Raw genomic sequence first — 18,996 nt, forward strand, 5'->3', positions numbered from 1 at the left:
AGTAGTCTAACTGCCATTGGGCTGAAACTACATCACCCAGAGTTCACTTCTTTTACTCGACACGCCCCTTGAACTACGTACAGGCTTTAGCTACAGTACAGCTTGTATAATGCAATTTAATCAGAGTTTTTTTTTTATTAAATGTTATTTTAAAATAGCGCGTTAACTTTGTTTGCCAATTAATAATGGCGCTAACTACGATAAACACTACAGTTCCCAGAGTTCATTTATTCTCCGTGACCGCTTCCTCACAACTTCATCCGGGTCTCTTTAGCTTTAGCTACAGTAGCAGTGATCTTTGGCAGGTGTTGTAAACACTTTAACAACAACTGATTGATTATACTCATTGCTCTCTACATGCTGTCAGATGCTCGTCAATCGCTGGTTTCGGCTGTGCACTTTGTGTAGCCGTGTAGTTTACAGTAGCAGAGGAAGAAGAGGAGGAGGAGGATGGAGGACACTGACTGGACACACCAGTCTGAAGTATGCTAACATCACAGAGGTGCAAAACTGGGCTACATTAGTACCAAAACGCCTCTGTTACAGTGACTTGGGGGACTTGTATAAGAATGAATCTGTTCAGAGGTATCTTCAGCTGCTCATGGAGGAGTACAGAGACCTCAGCAAGAAGTTACAGCATGTTTACCTCAGTGAATCAGACAGAAAAATGCTTATGAAGAGACACACAGAGCTGCTGCCTCTGGCTAATTTGTTTGAGAGTATTGAACAAGCCCTGAAAGACCTGGAAGAAGTCCTGTCACTTCTGCACAGTGAGTAGTTTTTATCACTCTGTTTCTGTCTGTAATAATTGTCAGAATGTAAAAATATATGTAGTTATATGGCATTGACATAGGAAATTATGCAATCACAAGAATGCAATAAAATAATATAAGAAAAGAATATAAAAAAAATAAGCAAAAGCAAGCAAAAACAAAGCCAAAACAATTGGGAAAAGAATAAGGATAAAAGGGGAAAAAGGAGATCAAAATAAATAAATGACAGTGTATTAAAAAAAATAAACAAAACATGTAAAAAGAATATATATAGATATTTTTTATGCAAAAATATAGAATATATTTTAGAAATATCTAAATAAATATGCACATAAATACATTAACAAATAAACGTGAAACTAAATGAAAGTGCTGATGGTTATTCTTTTATATTTGTCTTTTTATTTCCACTTTTTTGTCATTTACTTGTGTATTCTTTTATTCATTCCTTTTTTCCCCACATTTACTTTCTTATTCTTTTACAGATTTGCTCTTTTTTATGCCACCGGTATAGCTCTAAAGGAAATAATGTCTTAAACAGTGTAAGAATGTCTTTCTACCAAAGGTTTCAGAGGTTTCTTTTATACTTCTAATCAAAAACAGAGTTGATAGTACAACATGAATACAATCTGTATTTTTAAGCACTGTTGGTGACCATTTTCTTGTACTAAGAATTTCCCGATGTTCTTTTTATTGTGTCAGAACATGCATCATGTATTTTTAGCTCTAAATGAGCTGATTTGTCTTCATTAATATTTGATAAAAATCGATCTTAAATTGCAAATAGCATCAAAATATGTGTTTTCTCTCTGACTGCAGGTTCAGCTGGCGTGAAAGATGAAGATGAACAGTTGACTCAGCTGTTGAAAGAGGAGGAAGCACAAATGTCCCGCAAGATTTTGGCCTTAAGAAAAGATGTAAGAGCACAGAGGCCTGATCATATACGTGTTGAAATGCGTTATAGAACATTTTATGTTCATGAATGTCTCTTCTTTCTCTCCAGTTGATCAAAGCTCTCGTGCCATCTGATCCCCTTGACTCCAGTAATGTTCTCCTGGAGGTGGTGTCAGGACGAACAACAGGAGGTATGGAAACAGTCTGCTTACTAAAAGACAGTTGGATTTGCAGCTACTTTCTTGTTTTGCTTGTTCTTACACTTAACATTTATCCTGCAGTAAAATACAAGTACCTAGTTGAATGAATGATTGAAAACAGGCCGGCTATTTTTTTAATTAAGTAATAGTGCTATCTGTGTGTTTTGTTTCAGGTGACATCTGTCAGCAGTTCACCAGAGAAATATTTGACATGTATCAGGGTTTTGCCTCTTATAAGAACTGGGACTTTGAAGTTTTGAACTACACACCAGCTGAGTATGGTAAGACATATTTTTGTCATTTGAGTTTTTGTGAAAATTAGTTAATCAAAAACTGAAATTATTAGTGAACTGTTGTCCTGTCACAATTATTACAGAATCACACGATCGCGATTATTTTAGCTGACTGTCTTCATTTTGCACATCCTTGCATTATTAGAATAATTTCAATTTATCTATAGAAATACAGCTGGATAAAAATAAAAGAAATGTAATATTTCCACTGCTATTTCCACATAATTTTCCACTGATTAAGGTTTGACTGGAGCTCATTAACAATCTCATTGTGCCCCCTTTCTGTTGTTCTAGTCTAAAGGTACCTGAATAGTGAATTAGGACTACCAAGTGTTTTTAATGTCTGTTCTGAGCATTGTTATGTAATTATGCTTCTTCATTGGCAATAATAATTCTCCTGATACATAACCTTCTAACTCTTTCTGCATTAATTGACTGTGTCTTAGGTGGTTTGCATCATGCAGCGGTCAAAATAGCTGGGGAGAACGTGTACAGACATCTGAAGCATGAAGGAGGAACACATCGGGTGCAAAGGATCCCTGAGGTGGGCCTCTCCTCCAGGATGCAGCGTATCCACACAGGAACCATGACTGTCATCATCCTGCCTCAGCCAGTGGAGGTACGCTCTGCTCTGGTCTTTTATTTTCAGTCTGTGTTTATTAAAAAAGTATGTATTTATGTTTGTCATATGTGTTTGGTGTTCATAGTTTGACGTCCACATTGATCCAAAGGATCTTCGCATCGACACATTCAGATCTCGAGGTGCTGGGGGTCAACATGTTAACACGACAGACAGTGCGGTCCGCATTGTTCATCTTCCCACCGGTAAAACATGCCAGAACAGTTCTCATGCTACTGCTATTTTTGTTTTTTCAATTGTATTTTATTGGAAGGTGTGAAGAAATACACAAATACAACATAAATGGGAAGGGACAGGGGACATTAAGTACAAAGGAAGCACCATGTAGAAACTATTAGTAGTCAAGTCACACAATATGGTGTGTAAGAAAAACAAATGACACACAAATGAACAGCATCCAGTTCAACCTACTACTTCCATGTCATATAAACATCAGGCCCTGTTGCCATCTGTTTTCATGGTTCTCTTGACAGGTATAACAGCTGAGTGTCAGCAGACTCGCTCTCAGCTGCAGAACAAAGACACCGCCATGCGTATGCTGAGGGCCAGGCTCAACCAGAGCATGATGGGTAAAAAGATGGAGCAGAGGGACACGGCACGAAAGCAACAGGTGAGTGAAATCCTCTCAAAGGAACTAATTTTTGCCAGAATTATTTACAAGTGTTTGTCATTTTAAATATGTCTTCTTTCCTGCTATGTCCTCAAATACAGGTGGGCACACGCTCTCAGTCAGAGAGGATTCGTACCTACAACTTCAGCCAGGATCGTGTCACAGACCACAGGACTGGATATGTTACTAGAGATATTAAGGTTAGATTTTAACCACTGCTTCAGTTTTTTAAGTTTGTGTTAATGTGTGACTTTGGTGAATCTGAACTAAACTTTTAAAACACCAAAGTCATGCAATAACACACAACAGCACAACAACAACTCCTGTGTTCTGCATGATAAAATTACGGATTTTGTCCATGGAGTTTGGTTGGTTCAGAGAAAGTCATACTTGACTTACATAACGACGGTTTATTCTTAGCTTGCTGTCTGGCAGCAAAGTAAAGCAGTGAAAATATTCTAAATACAGTACACATTTAAAGTGATTTTATTTTTAGGTGGATCTTTTTCAAGTGGCTAAAATACTTACTTCAACTTTTTGTGGTTCTGGTCCATGTTTAGGAGTTCATGAGAGGAGAGGAAGCACTTGGTGATCTAATCAGTGACGTACTGAAACATGCGGAGATGGAGGCTCTTCTGGACGTGGTGGAGAGCAGCAGCAGCAGACTGAAACCACCAGAGTCTGGACAATTTGCAGACTGACAACAGTGTACCAATCATACAGTATGTCTTACAGTACTGTGACTGCACACCAGGGCTGAAATGTCGGTCTGTAATGGGACAAGGGTGTAAACGTTTTCATCCATCAGACGTCTTCAGACACATTCAACCTCTTCTTCTGTTGTGTTTTATGTCCGTTGGCATCTGTAAGTGCTGCATTACCGCTATCTCATTGACAGTCTCTTGCTCGATCTATTCCTGCACTGCCGTGGCAGAAGATGCAGATGTTCCTGAATGTAGCCGCATGTGTGAATAATGAAAATCACTTGTGGGGTCAGAACTGTGTGAAAGATGCTTAAGACAAACTGCAATACACTCTTAAGGTAAGAAGCTTGTATTTTTTGTAATAAAATGTTAAATTATGTATTTTGTGTCCTAGTAATTCTCTTAACAACACTACAGCTTTATAAATGAGGAAACAAAAAAATATTAATACTTTAAACTGGAGGCAATAAAAATGTCCTTTAGGTCTACCTTTGAGATGGATAAACTAAGAGTTCTGAAATTGAGATATTTACCTTTTTTAAGTTAAAGACTGCTCGTATCTGCTGAAAATGTTTTTTGAATATACATTCAGTATTATGAAGTCACAAGAATGCATAGGAATAAATCTGCAAGAGAATAAGAAAATAAATGTGGAAATATCAAGACACAAAATTTAGAATAATTATCAGTAGCATTTTAGTTTATTTGATAAGTTATTTCTGTACACATTTTTAAACGTATGTTTAAACGTATGTTTAAAAATGTGTATTTATTGCTTTTAAATGATCATTTTCCATATTTATTTTTAAAAAGGATTTTTTAATGTAATGTTTTTTATTATCATTATTAGTAGTAGTAGTATCCATTTATTTTTTTCCGATTGCTTTTGCTTTTGCTTATCAATTTTTGTTTCTGCCTGCTGCCTCGGCTTAAAGGGCCAAGTCGTCAATCAGCTGGCAGACCTACCTGTCAAGGCTGAGTTGTCAGTTTCTGCAGGATTCATGTTCCTTCAAGCAAAAGCAATAGAGAAAAATAAAGAAAAATAAGAGAAAATCTAAATAAAGTACAGTATATACAATGCTAAACATTTTAAACAGGATTTATTCCTGTTTTATGGCACTAATCTGACTCCATGGAGTATAAATTCATCTTGCTGAAGCCAAATATATCCCAATATTTCACAATATTATATTAACAACTAGAAATTTGTTTTTCCAAGTCAAGAGTCCAACTAAGTCCAAACCTTTAGTCCAGGCAGAGTTTTTAACAGTGAGTTCCAGCAGCTTCCACTGCAGCAGACTGTTTACACTGAATGTAAACAGAGACCAGAGCTGTTTATTGCCTCTCAGTATCCTCCGTGGTTCTTTGCCAACCAGGGTGCGGTGAAACCACCTATCAGCTTTTTACACACACGCTCACCACAAGCATGTCACACCCTGCGTGTGTGTGTGTGTGTGCCAGCTGACCAGCAACATCAAGTGTTTTTTCTCTGGTAATTAGAGAAAGATATTGCAGTCATCATTTATTCACTTAAATTTTCAAAATAATTTTACTGACAAAAGTTTTGAATAGTCCTGAAATATTGAGATCTCAACTTCCATACACACTGCTTTATGAGAGTGGAACATTTTGACAAATATTGCAATGCTGTTGTTTTTTTTTTTACAAGGATGTCTTACAAGTTTTTCATTACTTACACTGGTAAAAAAAATATGGATATGGAAAATACAAAAAGTTATTTGGATTGCTTTGTATAGGTACACCTGTGCTTACTATTAAGAATTTATCACCATGGATGCTGACAAGTTGGATCACAACTAACAATTAATTGTTTAGTCTATAAAATGTCAAACAAATTGCAAAAAATTTTCATCATAATTTCCCAGAGCCCAAAGTGACATCTACAAATTGCTTCTTTTGTCCAACCAACAGTCCAAAACTCTTCATTCACTATCATAAATGACAAAGAAATGCAGCAAATTCTTACATTTAAGAAGCTAGAACCAGCAAATGTTTGACCTGTTTTTCTTGAAAATTGACTGAAACTTCTGAAAGATTTTCTTTTTAGGATTTTTTCTCGATTGACTTAATAATTGACTGACAACTCTGACGATGTTGTTTACAAAATAAGACTTAAAAAGTTTAACACACCATCATTATGACAGATCTCAGTACAAAGAACAGCATTGGAGTTTTTTTTTTTAACTTTGTCTTCAAGTCTCTCAGGCCAATTTGTCCTAAATATGTTAACACAAACAAAATAAAGATATTTGAGCATCTTCATTAGAAAAAACACATACACCTAACTAACCGTTAAATGAGTTACATTTAACGGTGCATCAAAAAGTTCCTAGAAAGAGTTTTGTTTGTGTAAAAGTCTTATTCTGCTGCATCCTGGCTCGAAGTTTTTCTGTGTTTGGCTCAGTCATCGTTGTCTCTCTGTCGAAGGCTCCTGGATTTGCCGTTCTGTGTCTTTTTCCTGAATGAAGCAGGTCCACTTTCCTCTCCGATGGAGGTGATGACGCGCTCCTTGAACTTGGGCTTTGGCTCTGGCGGCAGGTCAGCCGGAGCGCCAGCCGTGCTCCCCTCCACCTGGGGCAACTGCAAGTCCACTTTGGCACTGGAGTGTAAAGAAAAAAGTCAGTAAGAGCCTTTTTGACATTTATCTAGTCTTCATCCAGGTAACTTAACTTGCAATGTACCTGAGGTGCACTTGGTGTAATTTCCTGTATCCGTCCATTACATTATCTGGTTTCATTTTTTTTTCCAGCACATATTTTCTTTTTTAATCTAATATTCATCGGCAATGCAGTTGTGCAACTCAGTGTTCAACAATCCAGTATTTGCAATGCAAAGTAAAAATACTGATCTATATTGTTATCTATAAGTGATGCCTTTATTTTAAAATTCACATGGCATGTCTGTGTCACAAATGTGTGGAAGAGTTCACTCATAAAATGTTTGAATCATAATTTAGTTGCTTTTTGTGAGGTGACATAAATGTAACTGATTGTGTTAAATGGGCATATGATTGATCACATACTCCTGATCAATATCATATTGTGGCAGACTTTGTGATATCAGCAAAGGCATTGCCGTCAAAAGAATCAATATAATGCCGTATTGTAATGAAACTCATGATTTACACCTTTAGTTTCCATTACTATTGCATTAATTGTTCTTTGCTTGGATATGAGTACATCCTGAGTACTTACTATGGATCCTCCTCCTCCTTGATTTGTTCCCAAGCGCCATATGGATTTGCAGCTTTTGCTTTTTTGGCTGGTATCTCTGTTTGTGTTGGCTCTTGCTCTTTCTTTTCCTCAGGTTCAGCCGTCGTACTTGGGACCTCTTCCTCTTTCCTCGTCTCTTCGGTATCCTCTTTAGGAGCATCCTCACTCACTTTATCCTCTCCTTCCTTTTCTGAGGGCTCAGCTTCAGCTTTCCTTTTCTGAAAACAAAGAAAAAGAAGAAAGAAAACTGTAAGGTCTGTTTTTTTCCCCACACACAATCTTAACAAGCAGATGTTAACATTATTTTTTTTTTTTACTAACTCTCATTCTCACCCTGAAGCTGATCTTTGGGACTTTGGGCTGCTGGCTGGCTCCTTCTTCAGTGACTTCAGTTCCCTGAGGTGCCGAGGCCCCATTGGAGCTCTCCTCTCCTCCTGAGAGCGGCTCCGGCTGAGGCGTTGAAGGCTCCTCCTGACCTTCTCCCTCTCCCTCTGCGTTGGATCCCGATCCAGATGCATCAGAAGAAGGAAAGTCTGCTGGCTTCTCCCAACTGGACTCTGAGAGGTGAGGAAGACAGAGCATGTTATTATCAGACAGTATTTCCATAAATTAAGACTAAGACATTCAGAAATGCCACAACAAATTAAATGAATTCAGTGGTAATTAAAATAAATTTTAGATGCATGACAAATATTCCACCTCCAGTCTCTGAGTTGTAGTAATATGTATAACCATCAGGACTGACAGCTTCCATCCAAGGACAGCTTGATGAGCTCTAAAGAGAAACAGAATATCAACATATAAATTCAGCAACAAACAGAGCATAATACCGTGTTTAAAATAAATTTGCAAACATGCAGAGAAACAAAAAAATTCTTACCTCAGTCTGTCCAGGCTGTGCAGAGGCTGAACTTACTCCCTGGAAACCCTCTGGTTTCTCCCACTGAGATTCTGTAATTAAAATACAAAGACAACATGACATCACAACCACGCTGGATAGAGTGAACTGAGCAAAAATGTTTTTAAGATAATGTAGGACTATTTTTAACTGTCATGTGAGAGAGGTGTTTTTTTGGTTCTCCTCACCTCCAGTTATTGTGTTGTAATAGTACGTGTTTCCATCATCTGCTAGTCCCTCGACCCAAACCTGCTCTTCTGTTTGGTCTCTGGGCCTGCTGCTTGCTTTGCCTTTCTTTTGTTGTTTTTTGGCCTGGGGTTTCACCTGAGGTTTCACCTGAGGTCTCACCTGAGGTTGTGGCCGTGTGGTTGTTTCGGCTGTTGAACTTAATCCTAACATAGAAACAAATCATTTAAAATGTTATCAAAGAGCCAAAATCTTGTTTTGCACATTATTTCAATAAAATATCAAAATAATTACCTGCTGCCTCCCTTTCCATCCTCTTCAGATCTTCCTGGTATGCCTTCAGCGCAGCCTCCTCCATTGCTGCAAACTCTTTGGACATACGTTCCTCCTGCTTTGCCTTGTCAATGCTCTTCTTTTTAATCTGAAGCGAGAGGAGGGATGAGACAAGTGGCAGCAGCTAGTCGCCAATCGGAAGAGAGCTCTAGCATCAGAGGGTGATGTCTGGACCTTATCTCTCCTGCCACTCGTGAGAGCAGTGCCAAGAGGGGTGAGTTTTTCTTTGCTGTTAATATTTATGCCTGACCGTGTCACTGAGAATGTTTATTAATAAATATCAAGTAATTGATTAAGTTGCCAACTATTAAATGAATCACCAACTATTTTTTATAATCAGTTAAATTAAGTTTTGAAGAAAATAAAGGTGAAATATCTTTGGGTTGTGGCCAAAACAAGACATTTGAGGACATCAGCTTGGGCTTTAGGGAACATTGATTAATATTTTTAAACCAAGCAATCAATCGAAGAATTAAGACAAAAATTGACTTTAAACAGTTAATTGACAATGAAAATTGTTGTTAGTTGCAGCCCTAGATTATGTATAATCTGTGCTGTATGGCATTGTCAGTCTATTAGCATCTGTGTGTTCATGTCAGCCAGCAGACTGAGCATCATGTGGACAGGCTTGTTTCAAAATATGTACAAAATTAAACTTTACAAAACATAACTACAGAGCTGCTGTGATTACTTAATCAATTAGCTGTCACCATATAAAAATAAATGCAAACTATTTTGATGAATGATTAATCCATCTTTTCAAGTTAAGACCATTGTGGGTGTAATTTAAAACTCTTTTCACATCCATACTGTCAAAAAAAGTACATTAACAGTTATTAGTGATGATTGGTTTAATGTTGTCTTTTTATAGTTGTTACATCATGATCAATAAACTGTTTTTCCCCAAAAAGACATTAAAAGCAAGACTGGAGTTATATCCAACTTTGTAAAAGTAACACACATAACTAGAAAAGCAATTTCTGAAGAAATTGCGGGTGTGAATGCTTCAAGCTGAAGCCAAACTGCAATGCTGCCTTGAATACAATAAAGTTTTGAACGATTTGAATGTTTGAATGTATGTAGAAAGGCTGACGCCACACCGAATAGCTGCCTGAATGATATAAGAAGGTTTGAATTTGAATTTTTATTGAAACACTGAAACCACTCTGAATAGCTGCGCTGACAATAAATCGATATTTGAATCATGTAGAATATTTGAATATTAGTTAAAAAGCCAAAGCCACGCTGAATAGCTGATATGAAAATACAATAATGTTATAATTATGTGTAAAATTTGAATGTTAGAAAGCTTAAAGAACTAAATCTGAAGAAAGAAAGGTAACAATTTTACATGAAGCAACTGAAACTTTGAATTTATTGACAGTTAAAAAAGACTGCAGTCTAAAATGTCCAAGGTGGACACAGAAAGACACAGACAGACAGAGAGACAAAGACAGACATGCAGAGCAACAGAGAGAGACAGACAGACAGACTTTTTAAACTGATAATTTCAAACACCTTGACCTGCTTCAGGTCTAATTATCTCTCTATGAGGTTTTAACTGCTAAGAACTCAGGCTGGTGAAATTGACCAATCGCCTCTGTGTTACAGAACGTTCAAATTTGAATACTGAGAGGACCTAACCGCTGTTGGTTGAATCCGCCAATCGCCTGTGAGCAACAGCACATTCAATTCTAGGCAGACAGAGATAGAGAGACAGAGATAGACGAACAGTCTTTTTAAACTGTTAGTCATTTCAAACCTGGAACTGCTTCAGGTGTAATTGTCTCTGCATGAGGTTTTCACTCAGGTCCTCAAAGTATTCAAATTTGAATGTTCTGTAACACACAGGCGATTGGTCAATTTCAGCCTAACTGCTGTTGGTTGAATCAGCCAATCGCCTGCAAGCAACAGCACATTCAATTCTAGAGAGACAGAGAGACAGACAGGTATGGAGAGTGGCAGACAGAGATAGATAAACAGTCTTTCTAAACTGCTAGTCATTTCAAACCTTGAGCTGCTTCAGGTGTAATTGTCTCTGCATGAGGTTTTAAGAACTCAGGTCCTCTCAGTATTCAAATATGAATGTTCTGTAACACACAGGCGATTGGTCAATTTCAGCCTAACTGCTGTAGTTAAATCAGCCAATCGCCTGCAAGCAACCGCACATTCAATTTCAAATACTCCAAACAAAGGCAAAAATTGAGAAAACGTACCACTCAAACTCCAGCCGTTTAACAAACAACCGTAATTGCTACAGCTAAAAACGGGATATGGTGAGTGAGAGGACGAGATGGCGAACGCAATGGTGCAAATTTTATTTCTGTAGTGTGAAAAATGAGGCCGGTAGGGCGATGGAAAAAACAGGGATCGTCTGCTTTCTTCCAGAAATGTTTGCTCTCGCTTAACATGGGAGCGAATGGGGCAGCCGGTTCGACTTGGCGCCCTTTCGGACCCTGCTCAGCCCAAACCGTTTGTCCGTTGACTTCGACGGTCACACCGCTGCGACCGGCACGGCTTTTCCTACAAAATGCTGTAAAATTTGTGTATGTAGAGCGAACGGTGTGGCCGTAGCGGCGAGTTGAAGAGAAAATTTCTGGATGATTTTGTACCCCCTCTCCACTCTAGCGATGACATCACCCACTCTAGCTTTAACGACCGCACGCAATACACACCCATTATAAAGTCTGAGAAGAGATGAAAATTTCATGTTTTTTAAACTGCTGCTGTGGAAAAACTAAAAAAGATATTGAAAATCGGAATTTTAAGGTGGAATATTTCGGAAAATATGAAAGTTACGGAAAATTGAAGAGGTTTCCAATCGTGTCATAATAAATCTGAATAAATTGAAATTTGAATGGTTTGAATCGGTTGAAGTATGCTGAAGTTACAGGACTTTGAAAAACGCGGCGGAAAAATAATAATAATAATAAAGAGCATTCAGCATTCACACCCAATTAATTTAAAGTTCAGATCATTGTCCCACAATCACCAGAAATACTGTAATCATTTGAATTTATAACACTTTCAGTAAAATGCTTTTTCTTCAGCTTCATTTGTCTGTGATCATATAATTCAAATCATCAGGTTGTTGTCAGGCGTCTGCAGAGGCTTGATGATGAGCTGATTATTTGAATCAGGTGTGTTGGAGCAGGGAAACGTCTAAAACATGCAGGGCAGTGGGCCCTGAGGACCAGGGTTGGGGAACACTGATATAATGTACTAAGTTAAAGGTTGGCAGCATTTCACTCCTATGGTGGTGAGGGGATTCAGTCCTTAATTAAAGAAAGAAAACAAACACAAATGTTAATACCTCTGAGATTTTTGCAGCCACATTTTCTTTGTGATTCTTGCCTCTTTCGTGGAATTCGATGCTCTGCAGACCAAAACAAACAGAAACGTTAGCTTAACACGTGTCGTCTTCAGCACTGTTAGATCTAGTTTTGAGGCTACTCACGGGCTTATTGTCCGCAATCCAGCACTTGCAGTACTGACAGAATTTCCTCGGTTGTGACTTCCAGTAGTCAGCCCTGAAAATGCATAAAAACGACCATTAGCTTACAGCATATTACCTTTAGCCTGTGCAGCTAACCCAGGATTTCATGAACTATTTAACAGACTGTGCTGCTTCATAACTGACATTTTTCTCAGTGTGTATCTCATTACTTACATTTTAAGTCTTGCTGGTTACAAAACGAGGAATAATTTAAAACGGACCAAATAAAAGGACAACCGCTTCACACATTTCAAGAAGACAACACTGTCCACTGCTGATGACGTCATCACCAGTCGCCGTCGACGAGTTTTTTTTTTTTTTTTTTTTAAACTAAGTTTCCCACAGCTGGTAGGCTTGTGCATAAAAGCTGTATTTATGCGTATGGCTATCGCTTACGGCCATACCACCCTGAACACGCCCGATCTCGTCTGATCTCGGAAGCTAAGCAGGGTCGGGCCTGGTTAGTACTTGGATGGGAGACCGCCTGGGAATACCAGGTGCTGTAAGCTTTTTCATTTCCCCGCACACACAGAAGAGGGCGCTGCTGCTGCTTCACAGGATACTGACATTTGAATAACTTATTTGTCCTCATTTTCTGTTTCTATTACCGATGTTGCCACCACAATTTTAAAATACTAAGTACCCTCTGATGAGACCCCGCTTAAAATGTTGCAACATAAGTGGATTCCCTTTTTCTTAGGAAGGCATTTAATGTTTTTTTAAAACTTTTTCAGAGTCTGCAGCACCGTTTTCGTGTGCAACTCCACCAGCGTTTTATGGACCAAACCCCACCCTTCAATTGGCATGAAGGTGAGTGGATAATGACTTAAAATTTTTTTTTGCAAACTATCCCTTCAAGACAGCAAGTAATATGGCTTCTGACGATTAAGATCAAACCTAGCACTCCATTGTTCTCGTCATAAGCAAAACAAAACACTTTTAAAGGTTTGATGCTGTTTATTCAACAGATGTGGTACACAATTTAAACATTTACCACTCAAGAATTCAAAATAGTCAAAACATATCCACAGTACTTGACACAAACACCTGTAGGAACACCAGAGAGGAAAAAACATGCACCGATTTGTTATCAAACACACCTGACAAGTTTGCGGATTTCTCCTCAGAGTAGTCAAACAATGATACCTCACCTGGAAGAAACCCACCGACTTCCGTCCTGGGCTGGTCGTGACGTGGATGCGCCGCCATTTCGACCACGTGGGCGACCTGAGCTGAGGACGCGTCGGCTGCAGCGGAAAATGTTTGCTACAACCCGGCGGATAAACACCATTTGTCTCGGCTCTTTGTGGACCTGCAACACAAACACGTGCGTTAGACGACTGGAAAAGGAACAGAGATTAGACTGGATGAAAACCGGAAGGATTGCAGTTTCTTGTGAGGTAAGTAACCGCACAAAAACACACCGCATCTGCTGCCACCACGCTCGCTCGGCTCCGTTGTGTCCTTCGTTTGCTGTAAACATTCAACACAGTCACATTCGCACTTAAACGAGGTAAAACTTACACATTTTGAGAACCGACGTCGTGTTTTATCTCGCCTTTGTTGTAGTTTTACGGTCCTTGTCCAACGAAGTCATGCCTGCTAAGTGAGCACGTGGTGAGAGCAAAAAACACAGTTAACATCACAGCCAACATGGATTGTTCAAGCGTTAAAACCCGTCATCACTGCATTTGTCACATACATTGAGCTGGTTTAGGACATACAGCCAGAGAGAACAGCCAGGTAAAACAAAGCCAACATGATTTACAAAAAGGGACGAGGTGTGGATATGGAGGTATCAGCAGGGACTGGGATGTGTGGATGAGTGAACCCATGTGCTTGTGTGTTTTGCAGGCAGAAAAGCAGGAGAGCTGAACCAAACCTGGGAGCCGTGGAGCTGTGGAGCCAAACCTGGGAGCCGTAGAACCAAACCTGGGAGCCGTGGAGCCAAACCTGGGAGCTGTGGAGCCGTGGAGCCAAACCTGGGAGCCGTGGAGCCGAGCCGTGGAGCCAAACCTGGGAGCCGTGGAGCCGAGCCCTGGAGCCAAACCTGGGAGCTGTGGAGAGAGCAGAGAGAAGTCAGCTGAGCCGTGCAGCCCTATTGAGAGAGAGGGGGCGAATGACACTAGGCTGCTACTTGTAGGCTGTGGTGGAGTTTCTACCCAGGTGTTGCCACTTTGCCCTAACGAGCCCCCCCTGATTGCCACTTCCTGCAGGAACACCTGGTGGAGTTTCTACCTGGGTGCTGCCATTTTGTTTTCCTGGACCACCCTGACCGCCAGCTCCTGCAGGAACCGCTCAGCCAGGAAAAAGGCCGTTTTCAGCACATATAAAGTGCTTATACTATATTTTATAGTGTCTATGCTATATAGTATATACAGTATATATAATATTCTATATATACTAGTATATATATACTAGTGTATATATATATATATACTAGTATATATATACTAGTATATATATACTAGTATATATACACTAGTATATATATACTAGTATATATATATATATATATATATACTAGTATATATATATATATATATACTAGTATATATATATATATATACTAGTAGATATATATATATATATACTAGTATATATATATATTACGGCGGCGCGGCAAGCGATTCCAACTTTCGTTCTTTCCTTCCTTCCAACTGTCTTTCTTTCTTTAAGTACGTAGGATTCCAACTGTTCTAAAGAGAGTCATTAAGTAAGTAGGAAGTTAGCAGTTAGCAATAGGAAGTTAGCAAATAGCAATTAGCAAATAGCAATTAGCGATTAAAAAATAGGCAGTAAAAATTTAGCTGCTCATGCATCTCTGTATCATAACCCCTGGCATTTATGGCTCCGAAAGTCTGGGAGGGGACACGGCCCCCTCCACTACCCGCCAACCGCATCCGTGCTGGAACCCGGGGACGAGTGGAATCGAACCGTGGGCAGCTTGTCACCCCGGGATGACAACGTTTCCTTGTTCTATCCACCACGCCACCAAGTCCACAACACACTTGGATAACGTCTCCGGGCGCTTTTATCTCTGCACTTTGGATGTTGGACTTTAAAATTCACTGAGGGTGGTAAGATTTGAACACACGACCTCAGAGTCCAAAGACTTCGCCTTAACACCTGCGCTATCAGAGCAGACACTCAACTTTTGGTTTTGAGAGCTTTTCACCTTTTTCTTGGGACTCTGGCTTTCAAAAGTCACCGTGGGTGACGAGTTTCAAACACACGACCTCAGAGTCCAAAGACTTCGCCTTAACACCTGCGCTATCAGAGCAGACACTCAACTTTTGGTTTTGAGAGCTTTTCACCTTTTTCTTGGGACTCTGGCTTTCAAAAGTCACCGTGGGTGACGAGTTTCAAACACACGACCTCAGAGTCCAAAGACTTCGCCTTAACACCTGCGCTATCAGAGCAGACACTCAACTTTTGGTTTTGAGAGCTTTTCACCTTTTTCTTGGGACTTTGGCTTTCAAAAGTCACAGAGGGTGAAAGGATTCGAACACACATCCTCAGAGTCCGGAGACTTCACCTTAACACCTGCGCTATCAGAGCAGACAAGCATGTGTTGGTTCTGAGAGATTTTCACTTTTTTCTTGGGACTTTGGCTTTCAAAAGTCACCGAGAGTGATAAGATTTGAACACATGACCTCAGAGTCCAAAGACTTTGCCTTAAGACCTACACTATTTCAGCAGATAGTTAAGCTGTGGTTCTCAGAGGTTTTCACTTTTTTCTTAGGACTTTGGCTTTCAAAAGTCACTGAGGGTGATAAGATTTAAACACACAGCCTCCAGGTCCCAAAGCATCTTCTTGGAGTCTGAGCTATTGGAGCAGACAGTCAAGCCCTTTGTCTAAGAGGTTTTCACTTTTATCTTGGGATTCTGGCCTTCAAACTTCAGTGAGCATAATAAGTATTGATCTCACAGCCTCAACATTTTAAGTCATCTCCTTACAACCTGAGCTACTGGAACAGGCATCCAAATTCTGGTTCTGAAAGGTTTTTTACTTTTGTTTTTGGACACCGGCCTTCAAAATTCACAGAGGGTAAAAGGGATTGAACACGCAACCTCAAACTCCCAAAACATCCTCTTACAACTTGAGCTATTGCATCAGACAGTCAGGTTTTGGTTCTCACTTTTTTCTTTGGACTCTGATCTTCAAAATTCATTGAGCATAATGAGGATTGATCACACAAACACAGTATCTCAAGGCATCTGCTTTCAGCCTGAGCAAATGGAACAAACAGCCAGACTCTGGTTCTAACAACCAACTCTCAAGCTGTCCTTTTACAACTTTAGCTTTTTGATCAGATAAATAAAATAACCCCACTCTTCAGAACATGCACTAACAGGTTGGGGATATTTGAACTCTCTTTCTTAGAGCTTTGCAACCTTTCTTTTGGACGTCAGTTTTCAGAATTGATTAAATCAGTTGAAGTTAATAAGCAACTCTCCAATAGTGTGAACCATCTTACCAGCTCTTACAGTTTCCTTTCACAGAGCTTGAATCCTTGCTTGGGACGTCAGCCTTGAAGACACCCGTGGATCGAACCCAAGACCCCAAAACTCCTCAAAGAACTGAGTGGATATCGACCTCTTCATCAATAAATAGTTTTCAGCTTCATGTTGGCAGAGATTTACAAGCTTGGAGTAGATTACCTGAATTTTGCCACCAGAGGGCACTCTTTACCAAAGTAACCGGGCTCTTTGAATTGGGACTTGGTGATTTACCTCACTTTGTAGAATATTCAGTGGTGTTATTTCACTGCCTTAATTTCTGCCTATCATGTATAAATATTATATTGGTTATAAATTGAGTCATTTAAATAATTTGCCCAGTTACAAACATGAATCATTTTAACTTGGGAGAATCACCACATGTTCACAAATGTAATCTAGTTCTCTGCTGGTGATAAGAGCACTGTGGATTACTGTACCATCAACTGAAGTTAATAAAATGCACAAAACAAAACCTGGAGTCCTGTCAAATATCTTCCCAATGTACCAGAGTGGATGTCCAGTCCAGTCTAAGAATCAGCTGTTACAGTCCTAAAAACCTTTCTTCCATTTTAGTAAATGATATCCATTTTATTTAGGTATTAATCTAGATGGATTCTTCTTCATACTTCTTTAAAGATACTAAAAATCTTGAAATGTTTAAGTGCTGTATACTTTGTCTGTAATGCATTTGAGATGTTTTGCATTGTGAAAAACTGACATGGATTTAGAGCACACATACTGTACATTTGGGGTCTTAAATAAGCTGGAAACAGGGAAGAAATGTGTGTTTTTATTGACAATGCAATTAAAATATTTTGCTGATTGATGAACTACATTAAGACAAACTATGACACAAATAGCCAGAAGAAAAAATTACAAATACCTCCCCCATTCATACACCATGTGGAGATCATATAACAAAATATACCATTGTGATACCCTATTTATATCTGCAGGACTCAGCTTTGTTGTTTGTCTCATGCTTTTATTGTAGTTTTTAGTTTTATCTTTTAGTAATTAAATGAATGACACATCATCATCGTCACAATGCACAGCAGAGCCACCAGTAGAAGAAAGTGTGGTCTCTTGGTTGTTAAGTATTTTGTAAAGTAAAAACAAGGAATGTCAAATGTTAATTAACAGTGTCTTTTCAAATAAAACTGATTGTTAAATTGATGAGAAAGTAACGTCAGCTTTATCCTCCAGTGAAGAAGCAGCAGCGCCCTCGGCTGTGTGTGCAGAGCAGTGTAAAAGCTTACAGCACCTGGTATTCCCAGGCTGTCTCCCATAACCAGGCCCGACCCTGCTTAGCTTCCGAGATCAGGCGAGATCGGGCGTGTTCAGGGTGGTATGGCTGTAAGCGATTATTATGCGAACAAACAGACATGTTATATGATTTATCAGCACTGATGCATCGATATCACATACTGTTGGATCGATAACGCCAGGGCTGGAAGTAATTAATTACAAATACTCAAATTACTGTAATTCAGTAGATTTTCAAGTCTGTACTTTTACTCATACTTAAGTATTAATATCCAAATCATTCATCTGCATTTTTGATCACAAACAGGCTAATGAAAACCTTTACATATGGACAAAAACACTAAACACTGCAGCAGCACTGATTTACAGTAAGGATGTTAATGATTAAGCATTAATTGATTAATCGCTGTTAAAAACTTTATTTTAAAAATGTATTTAACAAGTACAGAACAAGATTTTGGAGTAATTTAGACAGAAGCGAGCATATTTTTATGATACTGATATGATGTTTATGAGACATTTAAGTAATTATTATTATAGATTATGTAGTTTAATGCTTAATTTGTATAGCAATGTATAAATATGTATAAATAAATACATAAATAAAATTCTAAATAGATAAATGATTAAGTAATTAAAAAAATAATACAGCTGTTTGACTACTTTACCACAACTATTGTTGTTGATACTGTGATGTAACTTGAGCTCAATTCGGGCAAACAGTCTCAACAAAATATTTCTAAATTGCAATTAAAGTAAATCAGGATAATCAAGTGGGCTTCTGGAAATATTTGCCAGTATATAAAACATAAATATCTCATCCTAAAATCCTTAGGCATCTCACCAGATTACTTGAAAAGTGGATGTTGGGATCTTCATCAGCAGACAGAGAGCAGTGGACCTTTTTCACAACAGCCATTTTGACAAGAAAGAGTAAACACAGGTGTTATCAATTATATTAATT

At 38.8% G+C, this 18,996-nt stretch overlaps 2 protein-coding genes, 1 long non-coding RNA gene, 1 other non-coding gene and 1 pseudogene across 4 annotated transcripts; 3 read left to right on the top strand and 2 right to left on the bottom strand.

The window, feature by feature from the left end:
- Positions 1–180: 180 nt before the first annotated feature.
- Positions 181–4,492, top strand: mtrf1 (mitochondrial translational release factor 1). Its single transcript, XM_084713589.1, has 9 exons — positions 181–770; positions 1,593–1,690; positions 1,777–1,858; positions 2,041–2,148; positions 2,607–2,779; positions 2,868–2,985; positions 3,274–3,410; positions 3,512–3,610; positions 3,971–4,492. Exons 1-9 carry the CDS (start codon positions 368–370, stop codon positions 4,109–4,111), a joined length of 1,359 nt encoding a protein of 452 aa, XP_084569715.1. The 5' UTR covers positions 181–367; the 3' UTR covers positions 4,112–4,492.
- Positions 4,493–6,444: 1,952 nt separating this feature from the next.
- On the bottom strand, positions 6,445–12,579 carry wbp4 (WW domain binding protein 4). Its single transcript, XM_084713590.1, has 10 exons — positions 12,435–12,579; positions 12,222–12,294; positions 12,078–12,140; positions 8,726–8,852; positions 8,434–8,637; positions 8,228–8,298; positions 8,047–8,122; positions 7,681–7,904; positions 7,330–7,565; positions 6,445–6,734 (listed from the first exon to the last, which is right to left on the bottom strand). Coding segments are annotated over exons 1-10 (1,275 nt in total). The 5' UTR covers positions 12,437–12,579; the 3' UTR covers positions 6,445–6,535.
- Positions 8,839–14,159, top strand: LOC146304694 (uncharacterized). The gene is made up of 4 exons (XR_014769275.1): positions 8,839–8,978; positions 12,995–13,070; positions 13,388–13,660; positions 14,115–14,159. It is a non-coding gene; the product is annotated as an uncharacterized LOC146304694 (long non-coding RNA).
- Positions 12,651–12,769, top strand: LOC146304695 (5S ribosomal RNA). Its single transcript, XR_014769345.1, has one exon. It is a non-coding gene; the product is annotated as a 5S ribosomal RNA (ribosomal RNA).
- A 3,859-nt stretch (positions 14,160–18,018) lies between the features above and the next one.
- LOC146304696 (5S ribosomal RNA) lies at positions 18,019–18,128 on the bottom strand (annotated as a pseudogene).
- Between the last annotated feature and the right edge of the window lie 868 nt (positions 18,129–18,996).

The sequence above is a fragment of the Lutjanus erythropterus genome, chromosome 24, assembly GCF_056507025.1.
Source record: "Lutjanus erythropterus isolate fLutEry1 chromosome 24, fLutEry1.hap2, whole genome shotgun sequence".
NCBI lineage: Eukaryota > Metazoa > Chordata > Actinopteri > Lutjaniformes > Lutjanidae > Lutjanus > Lutjanus erythropterus.

Bases quoted from the DNA above. Each gene is read 5' to 3' on its own strand.
- mtrf1 (XM_084713589.1), top strand. From the start codon at position 368: ATGCTCGTCAATCGCTGGTTTCGGCTGTGCACTTTGTGTAGCCGTGTA. The intron at 2,780-2,867 runs GTACGCTCTGCT...TGGTGTTCATAG, and splicing joins TCCTGCCTCAGCCAGTGGAG to TTTGACGTCCACATTGATCC. The intron at 3,411-3,511 runs GTGAGTGAAATC...CCTCAAATACAG, and splicing joins ACACGGCACGAAAGCAACAG to GTGGGCACACGCTCTCAGTC.
- wbp4 (XM_084713590.1), bottom strand. The intron at 8,299-8,433 runs GTGAGGAGAACC...TTTTAATTACAG, and splicing joins TTACAACACAATAACTGGAG to AATCTCAGTGGGAGAAACCA. The intron at 6,735-7,329 runs GTAAGTACTCAG...TTTACACTCCAG, and splicing joins AAGGAGGAGGAGGATCCATA to TGCCAAAGTGGACTTGCAGT.